Raw genomic sequence first — 14280 nt, forward strand, 5'->3', positions numbered from 1 at the left:
CACTTGGACAATTATGTACAAAAAAAATTACAAAAAATTTAAAAACGGGACAAAGATCAATATTCATTACATACACAACGATATTGATACTATTGCTGGCACACAAAACTAAACGTTACAGTAAGACTGAGTCAGACATTGCAGTATACAGTTTTACAGACACTGGCTGACCACGAGGCAAGGCTGATTATCCGACAGCTTTAACGGGAGGGGGCTCCGTCAATGAGGAAGAGATGCTAGGGGTAAGTAGAGCACAGACTGCATAGTCAGCTTTGGTGTAGCCGGTGTGCCCCCCTCATCTACGCTGTCTCGCTTTGTAGCAAGAGTTCGCGCAAGTCGCCGCTTCCCTATCAAAGTTCACCTAAGATCGTTTTCCGGTAGGTTTGCGGAAACGAAGGATTCAGAAAACGTTGCTCTGTCGGCTTACCGGAGTCTTGATCAAACCGACATATTGCGTTACTCATAGGTCATTCGCAATTTAGCGTGGAAATAAGTCGTGCAACATAACCATGTTTTTTTTCTTCTTTTATAATTACAGTACAGTACTAGTGCCTAGAACAGCTCCTGAGTGGTATTTCAAAATTTCCAAGAGGAAGAGCCGTCGGATTATGCCAAATAATGACCATGTTTTATGCACTAAAAATTAACCACAGTCTCCTTTCCTGCATATCAAATGAATAAAACTAACACTATTGAGAGCCCTCGATTTACAATCTAATAGCACCAGAAGTGTACAAAACAACTCGAATCATGTAATAGTGAAATAACATAACTAGACTATATAAAAATCTGATAAAGGCACTTATGCATGTCTGCCGATGATTTAAAAAAAAAAGGCTTTTGTAAAATAGAATGACTGGAAACAATTTTGTTTCATCAATGCCGTGATGAAAATATGTGTAGAATAAATAAAAAGTTGGCATTGCACTCTTCTGCCACTTAGGGAAAATGGATGAAAATGTAAACAAATGCTCTTTTCATGAGGAAATTCACCCTCTTTTTCTTGTGGCAAGAAGAGCATTTCCATCAAAGCAGCCCGCCGTGTACAGCAGGGCTAAGTGCTGTTCCAAAATCCGTAGTCACATTTTTGCCCATCTTTAACAACGAAGGTAGGCCTACTAAGTGACCTCAGAGACAGGTTATTACACAACACCCTCCCCCCTCCCTGTCCCATTTGCACCAGCAGCATTCCCATAGGTCGTTGAAAGTGTGTAATTGCAGCATTTCAGTAACAGGTTGGTAGCAGCCAGACGATTGAGGCTTTGGGATTTTTCTCGCTTCACTCCGGAGCAGGGCCACTGCGATGTGCTTGATGCTGGACGTTCTTACAGGCATTTCCATGCAAACACACTGTGCACAAGACAAGATAATCAGTTGACCTCATCTAAGGGTAAAGCAGTTGCTCCAGCAAAGCTCTGGACTTTCATAACGTTAAAAAGGTCTAATTTCCATCCCTGTACACCTCGTTTTAATAGCTCCTTTAACCCCATTTTGTAATGATGGTAATAACGATCTTTTGAATGCCTAAGGCCTGTTTTTTAATTAACCCAATTAAAATTCACCATCACATGGAATTATACACATATGTATATATTGCTTCTGATTAAATCCTATTACAGGAATATAGTCCGTACACACACAAGCTTTGTGGCAAGTGTGAACACTGAATTTTATCTGCCAGTGTCTAACAACAACAAAAAAACCAAAACATTACAGACTCACCAATAATTTTAATTATGCTTACAAAAATAGAGGTCCAAAGAGAAAACTTACAATTAACCTTGCTGCTGTAGTAATTGCACGCTTGCACTACACGCATGTATTTTTGGTGTAAGCTTAATAAAACAGAAACTTTGATATCAAAGACCTTTATGTCTAACAATTTTTTTGCAGTGTGCTCCACACAGCTGAAGAATTAATCTTTGACTGCGTGGAACAGTCTTTCCTAAATTGTTCAGAAACCTCTGACTCGCGTTGAAGGTGTATGTCACTCACCTGCAGTCATCTCCCCCTGTGCTTATCACATACTTGTCATCGAAGGAGAAGCGTATGTTGGTCACATGGGCAGAATGGCCGAAGTAACGCTTGTGTTTGGCCTGCAGGGAAAACAGAGGGATGCATATCGTACTGGCGACCTCACAAACCACATCAGAGCCGACGCTAGAATCTACATCGCATTAACGCACACAAACAGCCATAGAACTAATGCTTTACACAACCATGCATCGTCCGTTGTGTATTTGAAACCTTGCACTGCAGTTTGGACGAACCTCAAAAAAATGGCTTAATAGATTAATAAAAATAATAAGAATAGTAAAAACAAAAAGCCTCACTCTGACTGAACTGACATTTATGCAACAGCACCTAGCTTTTCACGACCTACGTTCCGGATTGTTCCAGCTATGAATTTCTGACAAATGTGTCCTATTAAGGCGGACAACCATTGCTCCAGAAAAGCGAAAGGAGTTACAAATTTCTCGGTGCAGGGGAAGTCGAAGAGCTTGACGAGGCCGAGGTCGTCGCCGGTGACCACGTTGAGCCCGGCGTGGGAGACGCAGGCGCAGTTCACATCCGCCTTGTCTGCGTTCCTGGGCCAGATCCCCAAAACCTCCTCTCCCAGGATACTGCGCGCACACACACGAACACATACAGGCACATGCATACACGCGCGTGCACACACACATACACACACATACATACAGACACAAACAAACAAACGCACACACACACATACATACACACACACATACAGACACAAACAAACGCACATGCATACACACGCGCGCACACACACACAACCACAAACGCACACAAGTGCAGACAGACAGAGTGAGAGAGAGAGAAGGCGGCACGTCACTACTCTCAAACACAGCTGAACAATAGCTTTTACCAGTTTACCCACTCTTAAATTCTGGTACAATTTTAAAATGAGGTATATAACTAACTCTGAATAGTTAGAGTATTTATTTCTCGTAAAACTGTAAGTAATCTGGTGTCGAAAGGGTAAAGTATTTCAAATAATGATCTGGCACAGGTCCGATACCTATCACTCCAGAAACTAAAGTTAACTGCAGTGTCCTTAATTAGAGGGAAAAGGGCTGATGCTGTTTGAAACTAAAGATGACACGTCTTTTGTCTCCACGCTGAAGGCAGGCAGGCGTCTGCTCTTCAGACGATATTGATCGCCCTGCATCTTCACGCTGATCAATACCCGCTGACGCATGCTAAGCCACTAAGCAGCACCCCACGGCACACCAGGGGCTCTCTTTCAACAGAACCATCAGATATATTTCCCCTGCATGGTCTTCCCCTTGTTATAATGCGCCTTGTTATATCAGCACCGTAACAGGATCAGACATGTCTCTTTTTCCTCTACCAGTTCCCTATATGTCTTCAGCCTGGTTCATTTGAGATTCTGATGTGTTCCAACATTAAAGATGTTTCCCTGTTTTGAGCCGAATGGGTTGATGTACTTAACAGCTTGGCATCCGGAGTAGTGCCAGCCAGGCTGCACACGGTGGCCATGTGCAAACTCGTGTAATAGGAGAGGTTGGAGAACGGTGTTCAGACGCCAGGTGTGCGCGTGTTGCTCACCTCGTCCAGGTGGCCCAGGTGATCTTGTCGATGACGGACTGCTCTGTCACCATCTTGCCCGATGGCACCTCGTGCACCTGGCGCTTGTAAGCTCCCGTGGACACCTGCACAAAACACAGGAATATGGAACAGCACTCACAGAGAGGGAAAAAAGCTGTCAATCACCACTCACCATGGCAACAAAAGGTTTTAATGGCCCATTGTTTCAATAAGCAAACACTCTGCTCATAGGACAAAACACTAGGGCCAAAGACACTTCTAACATTTTATTTAAGAAATGCTGTTTCCAAAATATTGTTCAAAAGTGAGAAGCTGTATTTGTTTGTGGTTATAATGAACTCGTGTATCTAGGTGCCATTGATTGCTTGATGATTGGCTTTATTGATATTGCTCATGGCCTCTGTCCCCAGGGTTTTCCAGTACTGCCCCTGCTGTCATGCCAGACATTTTCCAAAGGGTGAGATCAGCAGCTCATTATGGAGCAGAGTGACACAGAGCTTACAACAAGTCAACAAGCAGCTAAAAGCCTCTTCTACCAACATAAATACATTAATCACAGCCGCAGAGAAAATATGCCACATCTGTGTTTATTATGCAATACAATGCATACATATGAGTGAATCTATGCAATTCTCATCACACCTGTCAGATATAAGCTATGATTACATCTGAATTTAAGCTGATCTGTAGGCTAATGTCCTGAAACGGCTAGGGAGCGATTCCAAGCCACCGCAGACTTGGCAGGGCTTGCTCTCTATAAATAATCCTGACTTGCCATACATGTATCTGACTAAATATAGCCTCCTCCATTCTCAGCATACGATGTAACCGATATCCATGTGCATGTCTGCCAACGTAAAGGGAGGGGGGGAAAAGAAAAGAAAAAAAACTTAGTGAAAGAACGGTGCAGGGAATAAATGACCAAAAAGGTTAAATGAAAGTAAGAAACGGCTCGACAGAACAGATGAGGACAGAAGTGGAGGGAAATGGCCGTGGAAAAGAAGCAGAGCACTTCTTTAAATAAAAGTGCTGATTTGTAACCCGGGGAGGGGGGGGGGGGGGGAGGGGAGCCTTTGCCTTATAAGTACGTCAGTTCCTGGCCTCCCGTAAGGGTGCTGCTCCCAGCACTTGCGATGCGCAGTATATCGTAGCAGTCGCCTATCTCTCAGCAGTTCTCCTTTTACTGCGTGTTTTCGCTTTCGCTTGGTTCGATTGTTCCTTCTCCGTTTCGTGATCTCGATTTCGTGACCCCCCTCTCATTCGAGATTCCTTTGGCTCAGCAATTGATAACGAGGCGATGAGGATCAGCTGTTGATCAGTGTGTCTTGGAGACGGGCGGCTAACTGGTAATCGAGAGCAGCTGCGGTGCATTCTATCTGGCCCAATTAGGGTGTGACGACACCCTTCCTGTTGGCATTGAAAGAGGCAGGAAAGGGCATGTTCAAGTTCATTTTCTGATCCTACAATCTGTTGCTATGCTCCTCGCATCGGTGACTTTATTTTAGTTTGGAACTCTGCTGGTCTTTCAAAACTTTTTTTTGAGGATAAGCTGTAAGAAAATTTGGAAGCCTAGCTATTTTTCAGGTGTTTTATTTGGGAAAAAAAACACCTAATATGCTGGGTGAACTGCACTAGGGCGACTAGCATATCTAGACTTTGCTAATCGTTGCAGTCTGTACTACTTGCATAAATGATTGTCTAGCCCCAAAGGCTTTGTTTTGTTTATTTTATTGAAATTATGCTCTGAATACCCTCCATATCCACTTAATTCCTTTTGTTATTTGCTGTTCAATGGAAAGTAAAATTTTTAATTATAAAAAGACAGGGAGGGGGAAAAACTGCAAATAGTTTAATTCTTTTAAATCCGAGGCATGTCATTATGCATACTGGCAAATGGAACAAATTCTGCCATCTGAATGAAATCAAATGTAGTGATAGTATACATAGTTACTGTGTGTATATTTTACTTGTGTATATATGTTCTGAGGAAGGTGCCCTTGAAAGTTTTGCTGTGCACAATAAATCATTACAATAATTAGTTTGTTGGTAATTAGGTGGACCTCCCAACACCTTTATATGACTTTACTCAAGGAGCAGCACCCCAGTCTAATTGCTGAAAGGCTGCAGGTGGTGTCAGCACCGGGGCATGTGCATGGCATTATGCCAAAGGAGAGTGCACAAGGACTGAGATGCATGTGAGAAGCAAATATTCAAAAAAAAAAAAACCCCAAAAAATGGGGACACAGGAAATGGCAACCGACCGTAATTAATTCCAGAATCAATCAAGCTTCCTCGCACACATTTGCATATCAGATATTAATCAGAAAGGTCATTCCAGTGGCTCTGAAGGGGGTCTCTGTAGCGCAGATTAACAAATTCATCATTATGAGACTGCTGACTGGCGTTAATTAAATCCAAACAACGGTTACCACCAGAGAGATTAATTAGAGGTTCTTTGGAGAGCTTTAATTGAGTTTGTACAGGGTAAAACTGCAGGTGCAAATAAAAAAACTTGTTCATTAAAAATATGAGTGGCTTTCGCCTTGTAATTGTCTCAGAAAACTTAAGTTCCAACGTTTCCTTTGCAGAAAAGCAAACATTATTTAAAAAAAACTGTTTATTTCCAAGAAACTTTGCTTTCCAGGCAAGTTTACTTGCAAGAACTTTCTGAACTAATGTGTGCAATTTAAATGTAATGAGTCACAGAACTTCAATCGGTTCACATTTGTGTAACTACTGCAGTCTTCGGGCCTATTTCATTACAGTGGAGCCATTTAAAATGTTTCTGTTTACATTTAGTACTGATTTTCTGCATTATGCAATGAATTTAAATAGCAGTCTTCATGCATGGCTAATTCTCAAGATGCTGGTGATGTGGGCCTTTCTGGAGGACCCCAGTCTTAATAAAAAAGGAAAAATCCAAATCCAGACAAAAAAAAATGACCAGCATTTATTTTATTCTTTTTTAACTAACGGCAGAGGACAACAGAATTCCATAGCATGATGTGTAAAACCCTGCTTGAAAGCCAAGTGCTACTCTGACTTAAAGCTCTCATTATGACGTAGGGCAGTGGTGTCAAACTCGTGCCATGGAGGGCCGTGTGTATGCAGGTTTTCATTCCAACCAATTAATGCTGCCTTAATTGAGTCCAATTACTCATTCAGCCATATGCGTTTAACTGCATTGAAGCACAGAATATAAGAAAATTTTTATTTAGACAATGCGGGTCACCATAGACGTCGGGTCACCATTGTGCACAAACCTGCATCCCTAATTCAGCAAACAATTTAACTAATTATATAATCAAGATCTGAGGCTGGAATGAAAACCTGCATACACACGGCCCTCCATGGCAACGAGTTTGACACCACTGCTCAGGATGCTGGTGATGTGGCCTTTCTGGAGGACCCCAGTCTTAATAAAAAAGGAAAAATCCAAATCCAGACAAAAAAAAATGACCAGCATTTATTTTATTTTTTTTACTAACAGCAGAAGACAACAGAATTCCATAGCATGACGTGTAAAACCTTGCTTGAAAGCCAAGTGCTACTCTGACTTAAAGCTCTCATTATGACGTAGGGTATCTGTGCTCTGTAGAGTATCTGTGCCCTGAAGAACATCTTTGCCCTGTAGAGTCTGTAGAGTATCTGTGCCCTGTAGGATATCTGTACTCTGTGGAATATCTGTGCCCTGTAGAGTATCTGTGCCCTGAAGAACATCTTTGCCCTGTAGAGTCTGTAGAGTATCTGTGCCCTGTAGGATATCTGTACTCTGTGGAATATCTGTGCCCTGTAGAGTATCTGTGCTCTGTAGAGTATCTGTGCCCTGTAGCATATCTGTACTCTTTTGAGTATCTGTGCCCTGTATAGGCCCTCCTACCTCGATGTACTTGCTGTCGGCGCTGAAGTCCATCTGGATGATGAAGCTGGGGATGTCCTTGCAGTAGCCGATACGGTTCAGCGAGGGCCCCAGTGTCAGGTCGTAGAAGTCCACCGTGCTCTCCATAGAGCCCACTGCCAGCAGCCGGCTGTCTGGGCTGAAGCTGGGCAGGGGGCAAGGGGCAAGGGGGCAAGGGGGCAAAGGGGGGTGGTCAATTCTTAAACAAGTTTTCTTTGGCCTTTTATTTTTATACATCTTATGTATGATGTATTTTCTTCGAAACCAAAAAAAAAAAAGTTACATTGTGTTTCATTTTTGTCACATTGTTTCATTAGTATTCATATATTTAAATTTAAACATAATATGATAGACTGGTTATAATCTGGGGTCCATCCATGCATTAGAACAGTGCCTTAACAGAATGAGCCACCCAGCAACCCCCAAATTATTATTATCATTGTAAGCCCCATCACCTCCTGGAACCATAATACATGGTGTGAGTAATACACCAGAATAACATTATCCATAATAATTCATCATTCACATGGTATTACATAGCTCTTCCATTGATGGGAACCCAGGGACATAGCCCAGTCGCTGCTCCAGCTGCCTCTGTATTTCAGAGGACCTGCGTAAAATTGCACTTCTAACAGCTATCAGAAAAATGCAGCTGTGCAGCTCTGTTCTGCTTAATCAGCTGATTAATAAACCACTGCTGTGGAAACATCCCCAACTAATTAGCACAGCAGTGACACTGAAACTGCACTAATTGAGTCAAAAAGACAGAATAGTACGCCTGCTTGCTAAACAACTGTGCAATAACAAAGTAACAGAAAACATAAAATAACCTTTACATCATAATAATGACTACAGTAAGGCTACAAAGTGAATGCTACTGGCTACTAAGAAATAACACTTAGGTCAATTGATCATTAATTCATCATCTTTAAAAATTCATGAAGTGAAATCGTGAGGGGCTAATGACTTGACTGCTCTACTCGATGCGATGTCATGTGGGACGGAGTGTAGCACAGTGGGTAAGGAACTGGGCTTGTAACCGAAAGGTCGCAGGTTCGATTCCCGGGTAAGGACACTGCCGTTGTACCCTTGAGCAAGGTACTTAACCTGCATTGCTTCAGTATATATCCAGCTGTATAAATGGATACAATGTAAAATGCTATGTAAAAAAGTTGTGTAAGTCGCTCTGGATAAGAGCGTCTGCTAAATGCCTGTAATGTAATGTAATGTGGAAAATTGAGTTGCGCTAATCCCCAAGGTGAGGCCAATTTTAGCTACCACAGTATCTGTGTCAGCAGTGTTACTAACGGCGTTGCTAAGTTACTAGGTACTGTAGAGTAATCAACCCTAATAACATGGACTCCCCCAAAACCTATTTCACAAAGAGCCAGACTTGCATAACCTGGCACCCATAACAACATTGACTCCCCAGAAACCCATCTCTCAAAGACCCATGCTCCAGAACCTGGGAACCCTAAGAACATTGACTCCCGAACATTGACTCTCCCAAAAACCTACAGTATCTACAGTATCTCTCAACGAACCATAGGTCCGTAACCAGGCAACCCTAACCGAGATGGGCACCCTGCTCACCGGACGTCCTGGATGGCGGCACTGCGGTCCCGTTTCTTGCCCCACACTTTGAGGGAGTTGACCAGGAGGACGATGAACTCCCCGTTCCTCATGCCGATGGAGACCATCTCCCCGTCCGGGCTGTACCCCGCACACTTCGCCGCGTGCCCCAAACTCACTTTGTTCAGCAGTTTCTGTCAAAACGCCAAACACACCGCAGCAATGCTTAAACCCGAACAAAAAATTTGAAATGCAACAAAACGCAGAGCAGAGTCTATTCAAGTATTTTAAATTTTGTGGCCACTGGGTATGTACAGTCTATGCTAGTATTTGAAAGTCTGTGGCCAGTGGGTGGGTATAGTCTATGCTAGCATTTGGAAGTTTGATGACTCGTGGGTGCGTAGAATTTGAGCTAGTATTTGACTGTTTGATGTCATTACAGTCAGTCCTGCAGCACACCTGAAAGCTCCGCCCCCTGGGCTCTCACCTTGTCGGCCAGGTCCCAGATGCGGATGGTCCCGTCGTCGCTGGCGGAGATGAACACGTCTTTGGAGGGGTGCGTGGCCAGACCCCAGATCTCCCCCTGCATGTGGCCGTTGATCAGGATGTTGGACGCGGCGTTCTTCTCCCCCACCTCGATGATCTCGCCATCCTTGGTTCCCACCAGGATCTTTCCCTTGGAGGGAACAACAAATTCAAGTGTGTGGCTGCCGAAATGTCCGTCTATGTGAAACAGGCCGCTTTGCTGCAGTGGTTGATGTTGCTGCATTAAGTCACACATTAAGGAGGCTGCTCCATATGGTTGACAGGCATTGTAAGAGTGGTCACTTATGCAGTGAGTCACATAAACAGGCCAGTCCGTAGTCCTCACCTTCCCTCTGCAGACAGATCTCACACACTCCACCGTCTGGCCCGTCTCCAGCTGGAAGGCCCGGCAGCGCTTCATCTCCTGATCCCACAGCTTCACTGCCCCGCCCTCCTTAGTCCTGAAACACACACAGCCACACCTCTCACAGCTCCGCCCACACCCCATCACAGCTCCGCCCACACCTCTCACAGCTCCGCCCACACCCCATCACAGCTCCGCCCACACCTCTCACAGCCCCGTCCACACACCTCACTGCCCTGCCCACACCTCTCACATGTCCGCCCACACATCTCACTGCCCCACCCACCTTGTTAGATACTCTGCAGACTCTACAGGGCACAGATACTCCACAGGGCACTAATACTCCCACAGCTCTCTCCTGCAAATGGGATCATGGCCTCTCCTCTGCTCCTCCCACCAGTACACATGACCTCCCCTTAGCTCCTCCCTCCAGTACACATGGTCTCTCCTTAGCTCCTCCCCCCAGTACTCACGGCCTCTCCTTGCCGCCGGTGACGATGAGGCCGTCTCTGAGCGTGGTGTACATGGTGAACACCGGGCCGGTGTGTGCTTTGGCCACCACGCGCACCAGGAAGTGATCCCGCCACACGAACACGTCCCCGTTTATGGCACCAGTGAAAGTGAGGTTATTCTAGAAGGAGCACCAGAAGAGGCAGCACAAATCGATCATCATTATGCAAGTTGACTGTTACTGATCACAGACAGACGGAGTCCTGTATGACTTATTTTTGAGAGTGAACATGCGTGAACTCACAGCACCGAAAGCCACAGACAGCATGGTCTGCATCCTGGCGTCCTCCACGGAGCCGATCACACCCTTCTTGTACATGAGCGAACCTCCAGCCAGCGTCCAGAACTTTATGTGTTTGATGCCCACCGAGACAAACTGCGAGTCCGAGTCCGGGCGGAACTCCACCACAAAGATCCTGTCCGTGTGGCCCCCTTTGCTCGTCACTTTGGCACCTGGACAGAAACACGGATGCTTGTGGGGACCTGAAAAATCTTGTGGGTATGCTGGAAATCAACTGATTAACTAAGAAGTGCCGAAATTTTGTACACTCTGTTTACATTATAAATGTAAATTAAACGGGGTGTTTTGGAGTTTTTGTGACTCATCTCCTGACTACTGATTAGATCTCATTAATTATGGCTTTCTTGTCTGCTTAATTAGTTCAATTAGCTGGTTTTGGGCCAATTCCACCTTCATTTTAGTTAATTCAAGACATTAATTGTAAAATGCCAATAAAATTCTTTTTTCAATTAGCTTCCTGAATGAACTGAACCAAAATCGACCCCAATTTTGTCGGTTATATGACAACACAAGTGTATTGCTAAAATTGGAACGAAAATGATGATGTACTGACACGCTCCATCAAGCAGGAAGTGAGGTCATGACAGTGATGTCAATCAAGTAGAGAGTTCCACTCATCTAACAAGGGCTTTCTCATGGACTGTCCCAGTTACTTGACTAAATAAAAAAGGTATTCTGCAATTCCACCTCCTAGACTGTGTAATTCTTTACCAGAAAAAGGTAGAAATACTAATTCTGCCTCTTCTCGACTCATATCATATTTTTATAGCATTTATTTTTGTTCTTGCCACAACACACAACCCTGGCCAAACATTCTTATTGTCCTTTCATTTTGATCCATCTATTGTGCATTTCCTTGTCTAACATCTTATTTAATTTTTATCATTATTTTCCCTTTCATAGTAATAATAATAATAATAATAATAATGAGACGCAGGCTGACCTTCCTGCCAGCGCCACACGGTGATGGTGTGCTCAGGCTCCACCCCCACAGACAGCAGCAGCTTGCCCGTGGCGCTGAAGTTGACGTAGCCGACGCCCTTGGCGTGCGAGCAGCGCAGGATGGACAGGGTCTGCTTGCTCATGGCGTCCCACACGTGGATGGAGGGGGTGGTGCCTGTGGTAGAGCGGAGGGTTGGCACGGCTTGGTCAATTTCCTGTGGCCTTTACAAGGTTAATTTCCTGTGACCCACTATCAATTATTGTGTATCCTAACCACTGTAAATGAAGCCTAACTTTAAACAGTGAAATTTGATAATGCAATTGCAATGCAATGCAGTGCACTATTGCTTTTATTTTGGCTGGTGTGGAACAGACCTCGGTCACTTTTCAATTTATATGATGTAACTCTTAATACTCTCAAAAAGTCCTGCAGGTCCAGGCGAATTTTCAATTAAACAAGTTACTAACCAAAGCAGACAACCATATGAAAGAATTTAGACAGCAAATATTGCTGAAAATAGATGTTTACTTTAAAATTGTCAGTAATCTGCAGAGGTCTTACTGGGCTACAAAATATTAAAAACATTGAAACCATCAAGTGCGGCGTTCTTATTTTCGGAAAGCCTCTAATATAAAGGAAATAACACCGCCCCCCTCCAATGCTTCTCGTGACCAATCGCAACCTCCCATTGGGTCCCGAACCCACTGTTTTGGGATCGCAGTCTGGTCACAGCCTGAGGCTGAAACATCCCTGCACTTCAGATGAAGCCTGGACTAGAGCCCTCAGGCCCTCTCTCGTCTCCACAGAGAGCGAAGCACCGTCTCTGGAGCTCTCGCTGACCGAAGGGGAGGAACTAAAGCAGAGGCGGGCAACGAGGGCCGTATCCGTTTCTGGCTTTCATGCCAACTTCTGGCCTTAATCACCCAGTTAGCCTTAACATTTACGGCATCTGACATTTTAGCTACATTTCTTGACAAGCAGCCAAAGACTGTTCTTGTGTCCTTATACGGAATGTTTTACCGTGATGTAATCTATGTGTGAGCCAGTGTTGGTGTGTGAAGCCAGTTAGCTCATTTAGCCAGGGTAACTGGTGAAAACAAAAACCTGCATGCATACACAGGGCTTCCAGGATCAGAACTGCCTACCCCTGAACTAAAGACTGTTTGACAGAAGGGGCCAATGGGTATGTGATTTTGGGATATTTAGGAGAAAGAGGAGTTCTGGGGACGATGACTCACAGGACAAACTGCATTGACATAGCATACTACACAGCGCACTCAACTACGGGGAGCGGGCACCCCAACACACAGCACACAACACAGTTCGATCTCAGGGCAGTACAGGGTCGGAGGGGTTAATAATACACCACATCAGAGATGAGTGACTCCAGGTCACCAAGAACTGGAGGACTTCAGGGTTAGAACAGAATAGTGTAAGACAGAATAGAATTCCCATCTAGCAGTTGACAACTGTTGACAAACACAACAAAGTAACTGTGTCTAGTACGCTTGACAAAAAGATGACGTCTTTCCATGTCTGAGTGATTTTGACAGCTATTTCTGCTATAGTGTAATCTGCCCTTTATTACCAAATTAATAAATAATCAATTTATTTTATAAGTTTTTATGTTATAAAATAGATAACATAACACTTTATAATAGATTATATTGCACATTTCTGTAATTTGTTTATATATCGGAAATCTGGGTTCCAACTGCAGCTTTGTTTAAAAAAAAAAAAGAAAAAAAAAGGGCAGAAGAATTGTGTGTTGGTGCAGCATACACAACTGAACAGCACCCAAATTTGGGCTTTTACATCGGCAAGAAATGGAATTGGTCTTGCCGTCTTACCTGGAACCTCTGTGACATCACCTGTGGTGTGAGGCCAATGGGAACGAGGAAGCATCAAAAGAAGGTGGAAAAAGTCACTCACTTCTAAGGCTGCGGAGCCACAGCACATCAGCTCCAAAACAAAGTTCAAACACACACAGCAAAACCGACCGAAACGAACAAAAAAAACGAACGCGTGTGACGCTGAAAACTGCAACAAGGGTTGAAATGCAAGGAAATGAAATAAAACATAAGTGAACTGGAGCAAATAATAATGATTTGAGAGCTTTTGATTTGAGCAGAATCCCTTTCCCCCCCACGGAAACACACACACACACACACCCCTATCCTCCCACGTATCTTGATATGTCTTTTTCCATGGCTGCATGTATATATATATATATATACATATATATATTACAAACACAGACACACAGTGCACATATCCAAAGAGGACTGTACAGAGACTGGACGCTTACCTATCTGTCCAGTGGCAATGACATTTTTATACTTAGGATGCTGATTGACGGTCAGACAGAGGATGTCGTCAGTGTGTTCCAGGTAGAAACTCTGCGTCCCTGTGGAAACAGAGAGAATTGCCGGCTAAAATGTGCAGATAGCTTAAATGAATGTTAACAAATCCCATTCTTATGCCTACTCTTTCATTTTTTTTAACTACTCAAAAACCATGGCAACAGCTGAGCATTCACAGTTTAAATGCAACCCCGGACGGTGACATTTTAT

The 14280-nt window shown here is 43.9% G+C and overlaps 1 protein-coding gene across 1 annotated transcript in view; it reads right to left on the reverse strand.

Annotated features, from left to right (window-relative positions):
- Positions 1-506: 506 nt before the first annotated feature.
- The window catches only part of LOC118218019 (echinoderm microtubule-associated protein-like 6), a 119643-nt gene continuing 105869 nt past the window's right edge, over positions 507-14280 (reverse strand). Inside the window, 13 exon segments of the mRNA XM_035400343.1 lie at positions 507-1350; positions 1996-2096; positions 2471-2624; positions 3595-3698; positions 7475-7637; positions 9086-9258; positions 9552-9740; positions 9936-10050; positions 10427-10584; positions 10708-10916; positions 11708-11881; positions 13558-13578; positions 14016-14114. Coding sequence (XP_035256234.1) covers positions 1326-1350; positions 1996-2096; positions 2471-2624; positions 3595-3698; positions 7475-7637; positions 9086-9258; positions 9552-9740; positions 9936-10050; positions 10427-10584; positions 10708-10916; positions 11708-11881; positions 13558-13578; positions 14016-14114 — 1685 coding nt within the window. The 3' untranslated portion in view covers positions 507-1325.

The sequence above is a fragment of the Anguilla anguilla genome, chromosome 18 (genome assembly GCF_013347855.1).
Source record: "Anguilla anguilla isolate fAngAng1 chromosome 18, fAngAng1.pri, whole genome shotgun sequence".
NCBI lineage: Eukaryota > Metazoa > Chordata > Actinopteri > Anguilliformes > Anguillidae > Anguilla > Anguilla anguilla.